The sequence below is a fragment of the Cynocephalus volans genome, chromosome 9, assembly GCF_027409185.1.
Source record: "Cynocephalus volans isolate mCynVol1 chromosome 9, mCynVol1.pri, whole genome shotgun sequence".
Taxonomy (NCBI): domain Eukaryota; kingdom Metazoa; phylum Chordata; class Mammalia; order Dermoptera; family Cynocephalidae; genus Cynocephalus; species Cynocephalus volans.
In genome coordinates this window covers 7,896,938-7,909,796 of record NC_084468.1, presented here as the reverse complement: position 1 = coordinate 7,909,796, position 12,859 = coordinate 7,896,938, and the positions used below count along the sequence as shown (strand labels likewise).

At 52.4% G+C, this 12,859-nt stretch overlaps 1 protein-coding gene across 1 annotated transcript in view; it reads left to right on the top strand.

Moving 5' to 3' along the window:
* Positions 1-6,163: 6,163 nt before the first annotated feature.
* WDR1 (WD repeat domain 1) overlaps positions 6,164-12,859 on the top strand; it is a 46,336-nt gene continuing 39,640 nt past the window's right edge. The window contains exons 1-2 of the mRNA XM_063107296.1: positions 6,164-6,278; positions 6,727-6,848. Of these exons, the coding sequence (XP_062963366.1) occupies positions 6,263-6,278; positions 6,727-6,848 (138 nt within the window). The 5' untranslated portion in view covers positions 6,164-6,262. The remainder of the gene's footprint in view (positions 6,279-6,726; positions 6,849-12,859) is intronic.

The window sequence follows — 12,859 nt, the reverse complement described above, 5'->3', positions numbered from 1 at the left end:
CTTGGAAGTACTTCATGGTCACACCATTCGAACTGAGGAATTAGTCCCCCATGGATAGGGGCAGATGCCAAGTAACTGCCAAACAAGACAAAACGCTCCAGAGGTTATTTTAAAGGCTGCCATTTATTTTAAGCTGCTGTATTTGAGTATTTTAGGATAGAAGCCAGGGGCAGGGTAGGAGGAGCCGTTTTACCCTCCTCAGTGACTTTGGCCAAATGGCATGTGGGCACCCAAGTTTGGGATTTTCAAGGGCAGGTGCCCCAGAATGGGTAGCAAAGCTGTTATGGCATAAATGCTACTGTCAAAGTGGATCTCTGCAAAACTCAGCAGCTGCCTCTGCGTCCTTCCCTCTGAGGGAGATCAGAGGCTGGAAGTTGGGGCGTGGGTCTAGGGAACAGGATGACAGGGAGGCAAAGCCCTGTCTGACCTTCTGTGATGTGCTGAGTTGCATCCTCACAACTTATATAGGAAGTTCCTCACCTCCAGGCCTTCAGGATAACCTTGTTTGGTAATACGGTTGTAGCAGGAGTGATGAGTTAAGATGAGGTCAAACCAGAAAAGAGTGTGTTCATGATAGGACTAGTGTTCTTTTAAAAGGGAGAGATCTGGAGACAGACATGCGTTTGAGGAGAGAACCATGTGATGAAGGCAGAGATAGGTGATGCCTCCACAAGCAGAGCAAAGATAGCTAGCAAAGCACCAAAGCTAAGATAGAAGCCTGGAGTAGATTCTCCCTTACAGCCCTCGACGCTTGACTTCTAACCCCCAGAACTGAGATAATCGTTTGTTATGTGGTACTTTGTTACAGCAGCTCTAGTAGACTAACAACCTTTCCAGCCACATGCTGACCTGGACAACCTTGGGTCCCCTGCTGTTGGGGTGGGAGATGTCTATCTGTAAACATGATCACTTGGAGGAAGAGGTCAGAGCACCTGTTCTCAGAGTCCAGACTGCAAAGGGAAGGACTGAACCATGTCCAGTTCCCCAGGCCCATCTACCAGTCAGATCACTCCTCCCTTCCCGGGAGGCAAGAGAACGGAGCAGCTCAGTACATCTAAGCATATGAAGAGGGACGCAAGCTCTCTCTGCCATAACATCTGTTTTCTGTGCTTTGGAGAGAAGCAGGCCTTTGTCCACGTGTTCAGAGAGAAGTAGATTAGACAAGGCTAATACAGCGTTTGGAAGCAGCCAGCTGTGAGTAAACCAAGGGTTCAGGGACAGTCTGAGATGAGTGCTACGGGTCAGATGTGTCCTAAGGGTTAACGTATTGGAAGCTTGATCTCCACTGTAACAGTGTTAAGAAGGTGAGAAATCCAATTATGGTGTTTGAAAGGTGGGGCCTGTTAAGAGGTGATTACTAGATTGAGAGAACTCTGTTTTCATGAATGGACTGATCCATTCGTGGAGTAATGGGTTGTGGTTCTGATGGCTTTAAAAGGGGGGCAAGTGAGCAGGTTAGCTCTCACTCAGCCCATCCTCTCCGTGTGATATCCCGGTCAACACAGGACCCTGTACAGAGTTCCCACTCAGAAGGTGGCCCTCAGATGCATCCCCTGGGCTGTGAACTTCACAGCCTCCAAAATCTTAGAGAATTTCATAAGTTATCCAGTTTCAGGTATTCTGTAATAAGCAACATTAACATACTAATGCAGGGAGGCACTGCAGAATCCAGCCACAATCATAGCTCATTAGAGTATAGATGCACCCTTGAGGCAACTTGGCTAGACTGAGAATTTCTAAGGAGATCTGAAAGACAGACTTTCTATAGCCAAAGACATCACAAGTTGACTTGGGGACAGTGGCCAGCCACTTAACCCCTCTTGGTCAAGACCTCCTGGAGAGGGCTCACTGGCAGGGTGTGCTCCTGGTACAGACTGGAGGTGGAGGCAGTGAGGCTGGAGAGGTGATCTACTCCAGGAACGTTGTAGAGACCAAAGAGATCGTCCTTGAGTGTGGCTTTCCTATGCTTGTTCACAAGGTCCAGAGAAGGACCTGTGAAGGAGGGACTGAAACTCCTAGAGGGAGCAGGCTGGGAGAAAGCGGGGCCAGCGACAGGGCAAACTCCCCCACTGCACCCGACATCCCTTCCTGGAGGGAGCCAGTGCACACAGTACCCCCACTTTGTTCACTGCTGCTCTTTCCAGCACCAGGCACAGGCCCTATCAGGGGCTCAGTGCAGTCGAAGAGCAGGAAAAGGGAAATCCCTTTTCTGAGCCTGGACCTAACATGAGTTGAAAATGAAGTATGTCAACAGGCCTTGGAGGGAAGCTCAGAACTGTTCCTTTCTGTTCCCAGAGCTTTCAAGAGCACCTCATGCATTTCCCAGTTTATGGAGATGGAAACAGAAGCTCAGAGGACAAGGTGGATTCCTGCAGAACCACTCATCCTGAGCCCATGACAAAGCATTCACACGGCAGAACTGACCCGACCATTTCCCTCTTCCAAGGGGAAGCTGTTAGGCCTCATTAACACACCGAAGGCTCATGAAAAGTTTTCCCAAGTTACCCAAAGCAAGTAATTGCAACTGATTTGCCCAGACCCAGCCTAGGAATTTTCCTCAAGAAGCATTTGTTTGAGGAGTTGCCCCAAGAAGCATGTTCTTAAAACTCAGTTCATACTTTGGAACTAAGTGCAAGTTCAGGTGACGTCTGTATTGCTCACTCTCTCACCACAATGCCCATCAGCAGCTCCATTCAGATGTCTGGTGGCCCCTGCGCTAAGTGTTGGAAAAACAGATGTGCTCCCTGCTCTTGTGATGTTTCCAGAGGAAGGGGTGCAGGGAGATAAACTTATTAATCCAGTAGTCACAATAATGACTATGTAACATACTGTTTATGGAAAGTATAACTTTAGAAGGGGCTGGGCTTGAACTGGGGTGTTAGGAAAGGCCAGGAACAGATGCAGCAGCCCGAGGCAGGTGCCAGCAGAGCAGAACCACCCAGGGGACCAGCCATTTAAGCCAGGCAGGCTGGATCTGGGTACTCCAGGGCCTTGTAAGTCCAGGGAAGATGCTCGTCTCTATCTTAAGAGTGGGGGACTGACAAGGTTTTTAATATTACTCCAGCTGCAATGAGACTTACTGGGTAGCAGGGAAATCTGTCAGGAAGTAGCCCAAGTAGAGCAGGGCAGTGCTAGTGAGATGGAGGGACAGAGATTCAAGAGACGTAGATGTTCAGAGTGACTGGATTTAGCGAAGGATTGGACATAGGAATGAAGGCAGAGGTGGGTGAGGCTTCTGGCCAGCACAACTGAAGATACCAGGACTCCCCAGAGGGGCGTGGAGGAGAGGGGAAGGCTAAGCATTTGGTCCAAGTAGGTGCTTTTTAGACGTTCCTACAGAGACACCCAGGAGGCAGTTGGTTACAGAAGTGAAGTGGGCAAAGAAATGACTGGGCTGATTTGCAGACCTCCAAACCTCCGCAGTACAGATGCATCAGGTCCCCACTCTATCAGAGAAGGGCATATTAAAGGTGTGGGTGGGGACAAGGGGAACCAGAGGAATAGGCTGGACCACAGCTAGCACCACTCGGGTGTTACTGAATCCGCCCAACTGAGATCACCTCACAGGGAGGAACCACGGGAATAACACTCCGGTGCCCCTCTCCCTTTCAAACCCTGCAAGTTGCCTGCCAAGTTCACGTTGTCTTTGGACACACAAAGGACTTCCAACAGCTCTCCCACCCCAAGTTTCCTCTGACTCTAACATATAACTTCCTCTTAATCTAAAAATAAGCCATAGAGTATCCTGCCAGGGGTTTGGGAACATTTTGCTTCAGTTTGCTTTATATAGTCTCGTTTTCACTGTTAACTCCAACAAGGCTTTATACACACACAAAGGTTCCCAGCTTGCAAGAGCTTGAAGCTGGTGCCTTAGTTCCCCCCCCCCCCAAAGGCCCCTCTGTTACATAAATTCACTTGCTCTAACAGCCTCATCAAGAAAGTCTGATAATTAAATCTTGGTTTCTCAGAGCTGGTGGTCTCCAAGTGGGGGCTGTATCTCCTTGAGCCTTGTGTTTCTGCTTTGAGGATCTTAAGCATTTTGTGATAGGACTTAACGTTTCTAGGGTGCTTCAGTTCACAAAACTACCTTCACTTTCATCACTTGATACATTTGATGTTCATCACTTGATACATTTGATCATCTACCGTGTGCCAGGGATGGACTCCAGGCTACCAGTAACATCATAGGCAAAAGGGGAGGGAGGACGGGGCATGTTTGCAAGGGCTGGAAGATTGTAATTGAAATAAAGTGATGAATATAAATGGTGTTCATTGAGAAAGTGACATTTGAACAATGAAACACGTGGGCCAGGTAGATCTCTGGGAAGATAATTTAAGGTCAAGGATATTGGCTCTGGGGGCAGGCACACCTGGTGCACTTCTGCATCACCAAGGCCAGTGTGTCAGAGCAAACAGGCAGATGGTAGCAGATAAAGACTAAAGTAACCCTGAGACTAATCACATAAGGCCTAATGGGCCATTTTAAGGACACTAGTTTTACTTTATTGAAGTCCCTGTATGTAGCCTTTAAGCTGAGAAATAGTTAAGTCTGATTTACACTTTAGAAAGATGACCCATCTGCTATCTGGAGAACAGACAGAGGCAAAGGCTGGTAGGAGCCTAAGTCTGGAGGTCATATAAGAAACGTGCAGGAACCCAGGTGAACCATGATAGGAGATTCGGTTCTACAGGAGTAACGGCCAAGGTGGCAAATGATTAACCTGGATACACTTTCAAAGTGGAGCCAAGAGGAGTTACCCGCAGGTAGAGGAAAGGAAATCAAGTCTCATCCCAAGGTTTTCTAGCTTGGGTTTAGAAGTACCCGCGTGGAGAGCTGGCCCATGGCTCACTTGGGAGAGCGTGGTGCTGATAGCACCAGGACCACGGGTTCGGATCCCTATGTAGGGATGGCCAGTTAGCTCACTTAGGAGAGCCTGGTGCTGACAACACCAAGCCAAGGGTTAAGATCCCCTTACCGGTCATATTAAAAAAAAAAAAAAAAAAAAAAGGTACCCGCGTGGTGCTTCACATCTTCTTGCTTTTACCCACCTCCCTTTCCCCCACAACCAAGGGAAAGACTACCCACCCTACCGAAACGTGAGGCACCTTTCAGTATATCAACACCCACAGTCCTTGCTTCCCCGCCATGAGCCACTGCCCAACCCCCCCTTTTTTTTTAAAAGATGACCGGTATGGGGCTCTTAACCCTTGACTTGGTGTTGTCAGCACCACGCTCTCCCAAGTGAGCCAACCGGCCAACCCTACATAGGGATCCGGACCCGTGACCTTGGTGTTATCAGGACCACACTCTCTCAAGTGAGCCGCCGGTCGACCCCCCCGCTGCCCCGATTTTGAAAGGGGGTGTGTGTCCTTTATTAGGAAAGAACTCCTGGCTTTCTTAGAACCTACATCACCTCCCCCGGCCCTTTACTCTTCTTGGCTTCTTCGCTTTCTGAAAAGAAACTTAGCGAGAAAGCGAGGTCGGGCCCAGCAAGGGACATCCCTAAATAAGATTCTTCATGCCAGCAGCTGTTCTGAGAAAGGCGACTCCCAGCCACTCACGCTCAGAGGAAGAAGGAGGTACAGGCACTCCTCTTAAGTTTGCAAAACCCGGGCAGGGACGTCCAGGCTTCCGCAAACACCTGGCGCCTACTCGGCAGGACGGCTGGCGGTAAGGGAACGCCCGGCGCTGGTTCACAGGAGGGGCCGGGGCGCGCCGGCCACGCGCACACGGGCTCCCAGGCCCCCCCAACTCGCCCAGGCTTTCGGCGCCCCCAAAACCTCAGCAAAGAGCAGCCCCAAGAGCACACCCCGTTCCCCCAGCGAGAAGGACACCCCGGATACCCCCCCACCGCCAAGCCCTCCCTGGCTTCCCCGGCTTCCGCGCCGCTGCTTCACCGCTGGTACGCGCGGCGTCACTTCCGGGGCGGGGCTGTCGCGCGGGGGCGGGGCCCGCCTGTCCGCGCAGGCTCGCCGGGGCCACGGCCGCCGAGCTGAGCGCTTGACTATATATGGTCAAAGCTGGGGGCGAGCCGCGCGCCGGGCCGCGCTTCCGGGTTCGGGGCGTCTGCCGCGGCAGCGCGCAGGGCAAGCGCGAGGCGGCCTCGGAGCCCCGGCCTCGGACCGCCCCCTCCGCGCCCGGCACGCCCGGCGCCGCCTTCCGGCCCCCGTCCCCGGGCTCGGCCTCGGCCAGGTCTGATTCGCAGCGCGGGCCCGCCCCGGAGGCTCTCGGAGAGCGCGGCGCGGTAACAAGTGGGCGAGGATGCCGTACGAGATCAGTGAGTGAGGCGCCTTGGGGACCCCGGGGGCGGGCGCCGTGCTGCCCTGGCCCCTCGGCCCTCGGCGTGGCGGCGGTGGCGGGGGTCCCCGGCGCGGGGGAGGGGTGCGGGCGCGGGCCAGCGGCGCGCCCAGCCCGCCCGTACTCGGGGGTTCCGTCGGCGATCCCCGGTCCGGGGGGCGCCCGAAAGTTGGCGCTGCGGGCCGGGCCGCCGCAGCCCCCTGTGTCCCCCAAAGGGCCTGGCCAGGAGCGCGAACCAGGAAGTCGCGCTGTCCCCTGCGTTCCTTGCAAGTGGCGGCCGCCCTTCCCCTTGGAGGCAACAGGTGACCGGCCGAGACCGGTCCAGAGCCCCCTTCTCCTCCCCTCCTGTCCCCTCGGTCCTCAGCCCGGCCTGGGGGCCGAGGCAGGGGCTGCCCCTCACGTGCCCTGCCGCGTTTGTGTCTCCGCAGAGAAGGTGTTCGCCAGCCTCCCCCAGGTGGAGAGGGGCGTCTCCAAAATCCTTGGCGGCGACCCTAAGGGCAACAATTTTCTGTACACCAATGGCAAGTGCGTCATCCTAAGGAACATCGACGTGAGTAACCCCCTTCTCCCACCAGGCGCTGTTCCGTGTCCGCGCGCTGCCTTAGGAGTAGGTGAATGCTCCTTCCCCTTCCAACCCCCCGCAGCTCCCGCCGGGTGGCCTGGGGAGGGTGGGGGAGCCACGCCCCCTCAGCCTTAAGCCACACCTCAGGAGCCCGGAAGACGGTTTCAAGTTCACCCAGTACCTTTCTCCTTTTTCTTGATGCAGAAACTGAAGCTAAGGTTAGTTCAGTCTTCAAGAGTAAAGGTTCTGGATTTGGGAGATCAGATAGACCCAGTCATCTAGTGCTTGACCTTGGGGTGTTTGGTGATGTGGGTTTCTTGGAACCTCAGTTTCTTCATCTGTAGAAGGGAGATGAAAAGATGACGATTCTCCTGCTTGCCTTGGCTGCCTGGGCCGACTGAGTGGGCTGATAGTCCCTCGAGCCCAACCATGCCTGGCACTCAGCACTTAACACTTAGTCATCATTTATACCCTCGGTCTCCTGTTGTGGCAGAGCCTGGACTAACTGAGACCTCAGGACTCCAGCCTGCTCTGCTACTGTGAATCTGAGCCTGAGAGCAGATACAGGGGCCAGATTATTCCCATGAATCATTCTCTGCAGCCAACCTGTACCCAGGCTGAAAATGCCTCTAGAGCCAGCTCCTTGGGAAATCCTTGCAAATTCATGTTATTCCTCTGTAATTAGTGAAATGACCCAGTCCTTACAACTTAACGTTCACATCTGCCGTGATTACTCTTGGTGGGTTGGAATTGTCACCTCTGGCATTCTCACAACTGGTGGACGGGATGAAGGGACTGAGTGGGCCTGACTTCCCTTGTCTTGTAAGAGCAGAGGCCTCCCCCCTGGTCTCAGGTGCTGCTGGCTCAGCCTGCATCTCTCGGGTTGAGCTAGCCAGTCACAGTTGTTTCTCTGCTGCAACACCGAGCTTTGTTTGGTGGTTTCTGCCCTGCCCAGAATTGCTAAGCACCTCAAATCAAGGGGGTGGGTGGGTGTGAATGTGCTTCCAAGGTGCTAACAACTTGCTAGTCAAACAGATTCCTAGAAAGCTGATCTGGCCTCGCTAGGACTGGGGAAACATTGCCAAGGACCTAAATGGTAATCAGAGTGAGTTCCTGAGATTTGGAGAAAGTAAAAATTGAGATAGCCCTACCCTAAGTGGTTACTCACGTAGGAGTTTGGCAAATAAAATGCACTAGAGCATCCTGAGGGATGCAGAGCAATAGACTGCTTTTGCTCCCAGCAAGGCCTGCCCATGCCATTGCAGTCTGCATTCACTTCCAGATAGGAGACCTCACATGAAGTGTCTGCTGTGTCTGGTGCGAACCCTCGCCCCCCACCCCCCATCATAGGCCCATTGCTCTGAAGTGGAGTCAGGCTCAGTGAGGTGAAGGAGGCCAGTAACGAGGTGCGGAGGTGCTTCCAATGAAGAAGCTCTTCATGGCCGTGGACAAGCACCACCTTTGCAGGAAGCATTTCCTGACTTGTGAAACCAGTTCTCTCCTGAAAGTGCATCCTCTCTCCCCTCGCATCTGTTTTTAAGTGTCTGCAATGCCAGGACAGCATGGGGTGCTGCTAACATATCCCTCCCTATGCTGGATGTAGATCAGGTACTTAGGCTCGTGTTAGTTTGATTGATGGACTATTGGTATTCAGGAAAAGGTGGGTAACATTTTTCTTAGGGCAAAGTATTCCTGGTGAAAAAAGGGGACATGAATTGTGAACATTCAGGGTATAGGTCTGGTTGAAACAGGCTCAGGGAGGAAAAAGGGAAGAAAGGGCAGGTTGGGATCAAAACATGGAAGGTCTAGCAGATGTCTGATTGGCACCTGAAATTTCACATACCTCAGGCCAAATTTGGGTTTCCTATATGCCCCTTCTCCCCAAAAGACCAACATCATTCTGCCAGATGTTCAGGCCCAAACCTTGGACTCCTGATGACTCACCTCTTATCTTCCATGCCACATTTAATTCTTCAGCAAATCCCCCCGATTCTATAAAGTATCTTCAAAATCTGACAGATTTTCACTACTTCCTCTGCTTTCCATCTCCATCCAAGCTACCATCCTCTCCCACCTAGATGATTGCAAAAACAAGCAGACAAGAAACTGCCAAACTGGTCCTCCCGCTTCCACCCTTGCTGCTCTGTGGTCTGTTCCTAACACAGCTGCTGGAGTGGTTATGCTAAAACACATGAGACTGAGTCCTTACCGTGGCTGATGGGGGCTCATTGCCTCAGCTCCCGTCCGCTCTCATCTCCAGGCATACTTGCCTTTCTGGAACATGCCACATATCTGTCTCAGGACCCACTAATTGATATTGTCTTTGCCTGGATATTCTTTCCTCAGATACCTGCAAGGTTTGCTCCCTGTTTCTTAGGTTTCTATTTAGATGTCACCTTATTAGAGGAGCTTCCCCTAAACAGCATTTCCATCACTAGCCTTCTCTATACCTTAGTGCTAGTAATAAATAGGAAGTAAGCTAGCAAGCAGGCCGGTGCACCTGCCAGTATATGCAGGTATCTGCCTATCTCGCTAGACACCAGTTCCAGGAAAGAGGGGATTTCTACCTCTTTTCATTTACTGCTATGTCCTCACACCTGGAGGAGTGCCGGGCACACAGCTGGTGCTCAGTAAATTATTTGTTAATTGAAAGGCCTTGAAGGTCGAGCTGGGCTGTGTGATGGAGATACATAGGTAACCACTGCCTGAGATTTTACTGCATGAGGATAAGAAAAGCCCAGCCAGTTTAGATTGCTCGACCTAAATTCTGTGGAACCCACCTTCCTTCAAACTTAGCTGGAGAATACCCTCGCCAGTTTTCTACTTGAAGCTACCTTTGTGTAGTTTTTGTTGCTGCTGTTGTTTGGTTTGGGTTTGTTTTTTGTTTTTTTCTTTTTGGTGGGTAAGGGGAACTAAAACCTTGACCTTGGCATTATAGAGCTGTACTCTAACCACCTAGGCTAACTGGCCAGCCCACCTCTGTGTTTAGTTGACTTAAAAGTCATTTGTGAAACAATGGCACTTCTTAAACTTGTAGAAAAGGGGTGTTATCTATTTCTTTCAACAAATCCCATTGCTTCGTCTTGGAGAAGAAATTCTCCTGCCAGGTTAGAGTCACCTAGAAACTTTATTCTGAAGGAGAGAACTCCAGAAACAAGATTTCAGTGAGCAGTGTGTACACCGTGCTTGAGAGAAGTTACCCACTGATGAGGGGTAGTGCGTGAGTGCGGGGCATCTAAGGAGGGCTTCCTGGGGACACTGGTACCTGCTTGGATCTGGGGTGGGTCCTTCTAGGTTGCGTAGTTCTATGGGCTCAGCGTTGTTCTATGGGCTCAGCATTGCCCGATACACTGTTTTTCCTCGAGGTCCCTATCGCCTGTGCCTTCTGTGGCCTCTATGCAGAGTCTGGGAAGAGTTTATACCCAGTGACCATTCAGGAACTTGTTCCTGATTCTGAACTGCCCAAGGTTACTTCCTTTTAAAAAATTTTTTTAAAAAATGAGCTTTCTAACAGGCCTCTCGCATGCTGCCAGAAGCAGCCAAAAGATTTGCTGTGTGGGCAGGTTTGGGACCTGTTTTTTGAAGAGTCCAGTGATCCCAGACCTAAAATTCACATTTGGAAAAGTGTGTCTATAAAATTAGGTTTCAGAGAGTGAAACGTTTATAGCAATTTGACATTGCTGTGCACCCAAGTGAGGTGTCAGTGGACTTGTCTCCTTCAACAGCATGGAGACCAGTTTGGAGAATGTCAGCTCTCACGCCGAGTTTCACTTGGCATGATCTGCTACCATCATGTGTATGAGGATCCTCTGTGTGTCCCCCACAGGTTGGGGGGTGGTGGCAGGACAGAGGGCTTAAAGACTGAGATGGTCCTCCTGTCTAATTGCATGCCTGTGAGTCCCACTGTGTCCAGGCCGTCCCTCACCTGTGGGGCTATCGGATTGAGGCCCTGCCACACAGAGCTTGCGCCTTGAGTATGAAACGTGCTACGGGTGGCAGAAGGAAGCGCTGCGTGTGATCACCACCTGGATGGAAGGGAGCAGGCCAGCAGAGCCAGCAGCCTGGCATCCTTCAGTCTGCCCACCCGACAGTGAGCAGAGAGTGTCACAGGGCCTTCATCTCAGGACAATCCGAGCGGTGTAGGGAGCACAGGGGTGGCGGGAGGGCTTCTGCAGAGGTAGCCATGTTCAGAGGGCCTTGTGGCTGAGAGAGCCGGGTTCATCTGGGTTTTGGCTGTGGGGCAGGGTGTAGGGAGTGAATGGAACCAAGGCTGGGGAGGTCTCTGGGCAGCTAGTGGTGGCTGGTGGCTCAGGCAGCTCTGTGGTAGCATGGCCCTGTTCCAGAGGCCACTGGAACAATTAAAAGTACAGGCAGACAAGTAGTAAGGTCAGATCTGCAGTAGAGAGACAGTATCGAAGATCTGAGGCAGGTAGACCAATTAGGAAGCTGCTCAAAGATGAATGTGTCCCTCAGCAAGTGCTCCCCAGCTGGTACAGCCTTCCCTGGGTTCTTAATGTTCCCAGGGCCCATTCACCAATCCCCTGTCTTGCTGAACCATGCCCATAAGCCCTGGCCAAGATTTAAGTCGGCAGTTCTCAGGGAAACTATTTTGTCCCAACCCTCACCCTACAAGGGATAGTTGGTGGTGTTTGGAGACATTTTTGTGCTGCTGGTCCCTAGGGAGTGGAAGCTAGGAATGTTGCCACAGTCTACAGGGCATAGGACCACCTTACAACAAAGAATTCTCCAGGCCAAAATGCCAGTAGTGCCAAGGTTGAGAACCCTGGCAAACGACATCCTCCTGCACCAGGTCAAGCACTTTGAAAGAAGAATGTCTCTAGTGCATCGGGAACCTGAGGGGGGAGCCCACAGTGCCACACAGTGGGTGGGATGGCTGCTGGAGAAGCAGCATATCCCAGTTGGGTCTTGGAGGATGAGTAGGAGTTCTCTGGGAGGAGGACTGGGAAGGACACACAGCAAAGTGGGTAGAGTCCAGACAGGAAGCAGCATCGTGCACAGGGGTCTTCTCAGCCCCACTGTGGACTCCCGCAGGGTAGCTTTGTACGTTTCTTGTCCTGTTGGGCCAGCGGAGGGGAGAGATACGGGAGCTGTCTGAGGTAAAAGAAGAGGGTCAGCCTGGGTCGTGGACACAGGCATTGCCCTAGCGTGGCTGCAGTTGCTCTCCTGGATCCCCTTCCAGTCCCGACCCTGGGAACGTGGCCTCCATCCTCTGCATGGCCCTTTCAGGGACAATTGGACAACCTGGAGCTGTAAGGGCCCTTTCAGCTTGTCTTCCACTGTCTCAGTGATGGTGACGCCACCCTACTGACGTACCTCTTTCCTTAGAAAGACCTGCAGATCATCAGCTTTGGTCGCCTGACTTGGCACATCTACCCACAGGTCCTGCGTGCTGTCCAGGGTCAACATCCCACAGTGCCACTGCATTCCCAACCCCGCCCCATGCTCTGCTGTTCTCCAGGGTCACTGGCTTTTTCCCTAGCATGTCATCCTGAGCTCTGCACCAGTCTTTATTGAGCGCATCTTGTGCCAGGTGGTGGCCGAGCACTGGGCATACTCACCCAGTCCTCTTCAGTTTCCACAGGCATAAGAGTGGGGAGAATATTGTGGGGTCGGGGCAAGATACACCCGAGTCAGTTCCTGCTTTCATTGTCATGACTGTCCTGTTGGGTGGATGTGTCATCTCTCCTTAGGTGGGGACACAAGCTGTGGGAGCTGCTGGGGTTTGATCCCTGACAGCTGCCCCAAAGGTCTACCTACCCTTGTGACTCCTGGATGAGGGCCTGGGTAGGTTCTGGGTGGGTAGCGAGAAAGGGAAGGACAGAAAGGAGGTGTCGGTGTTCTGTTACACTCAGCCCAGTGAGGGGTGCTGATAGACCAAGTCACAGGGTGAGTGCTCCCGGACTGTGGTTCTAGCAGTTCTAAGGCATGTCGGGCCCAGCTGAGAGGCAGGAAGGGAAAGTCATTGGGGCTTGGTGAGC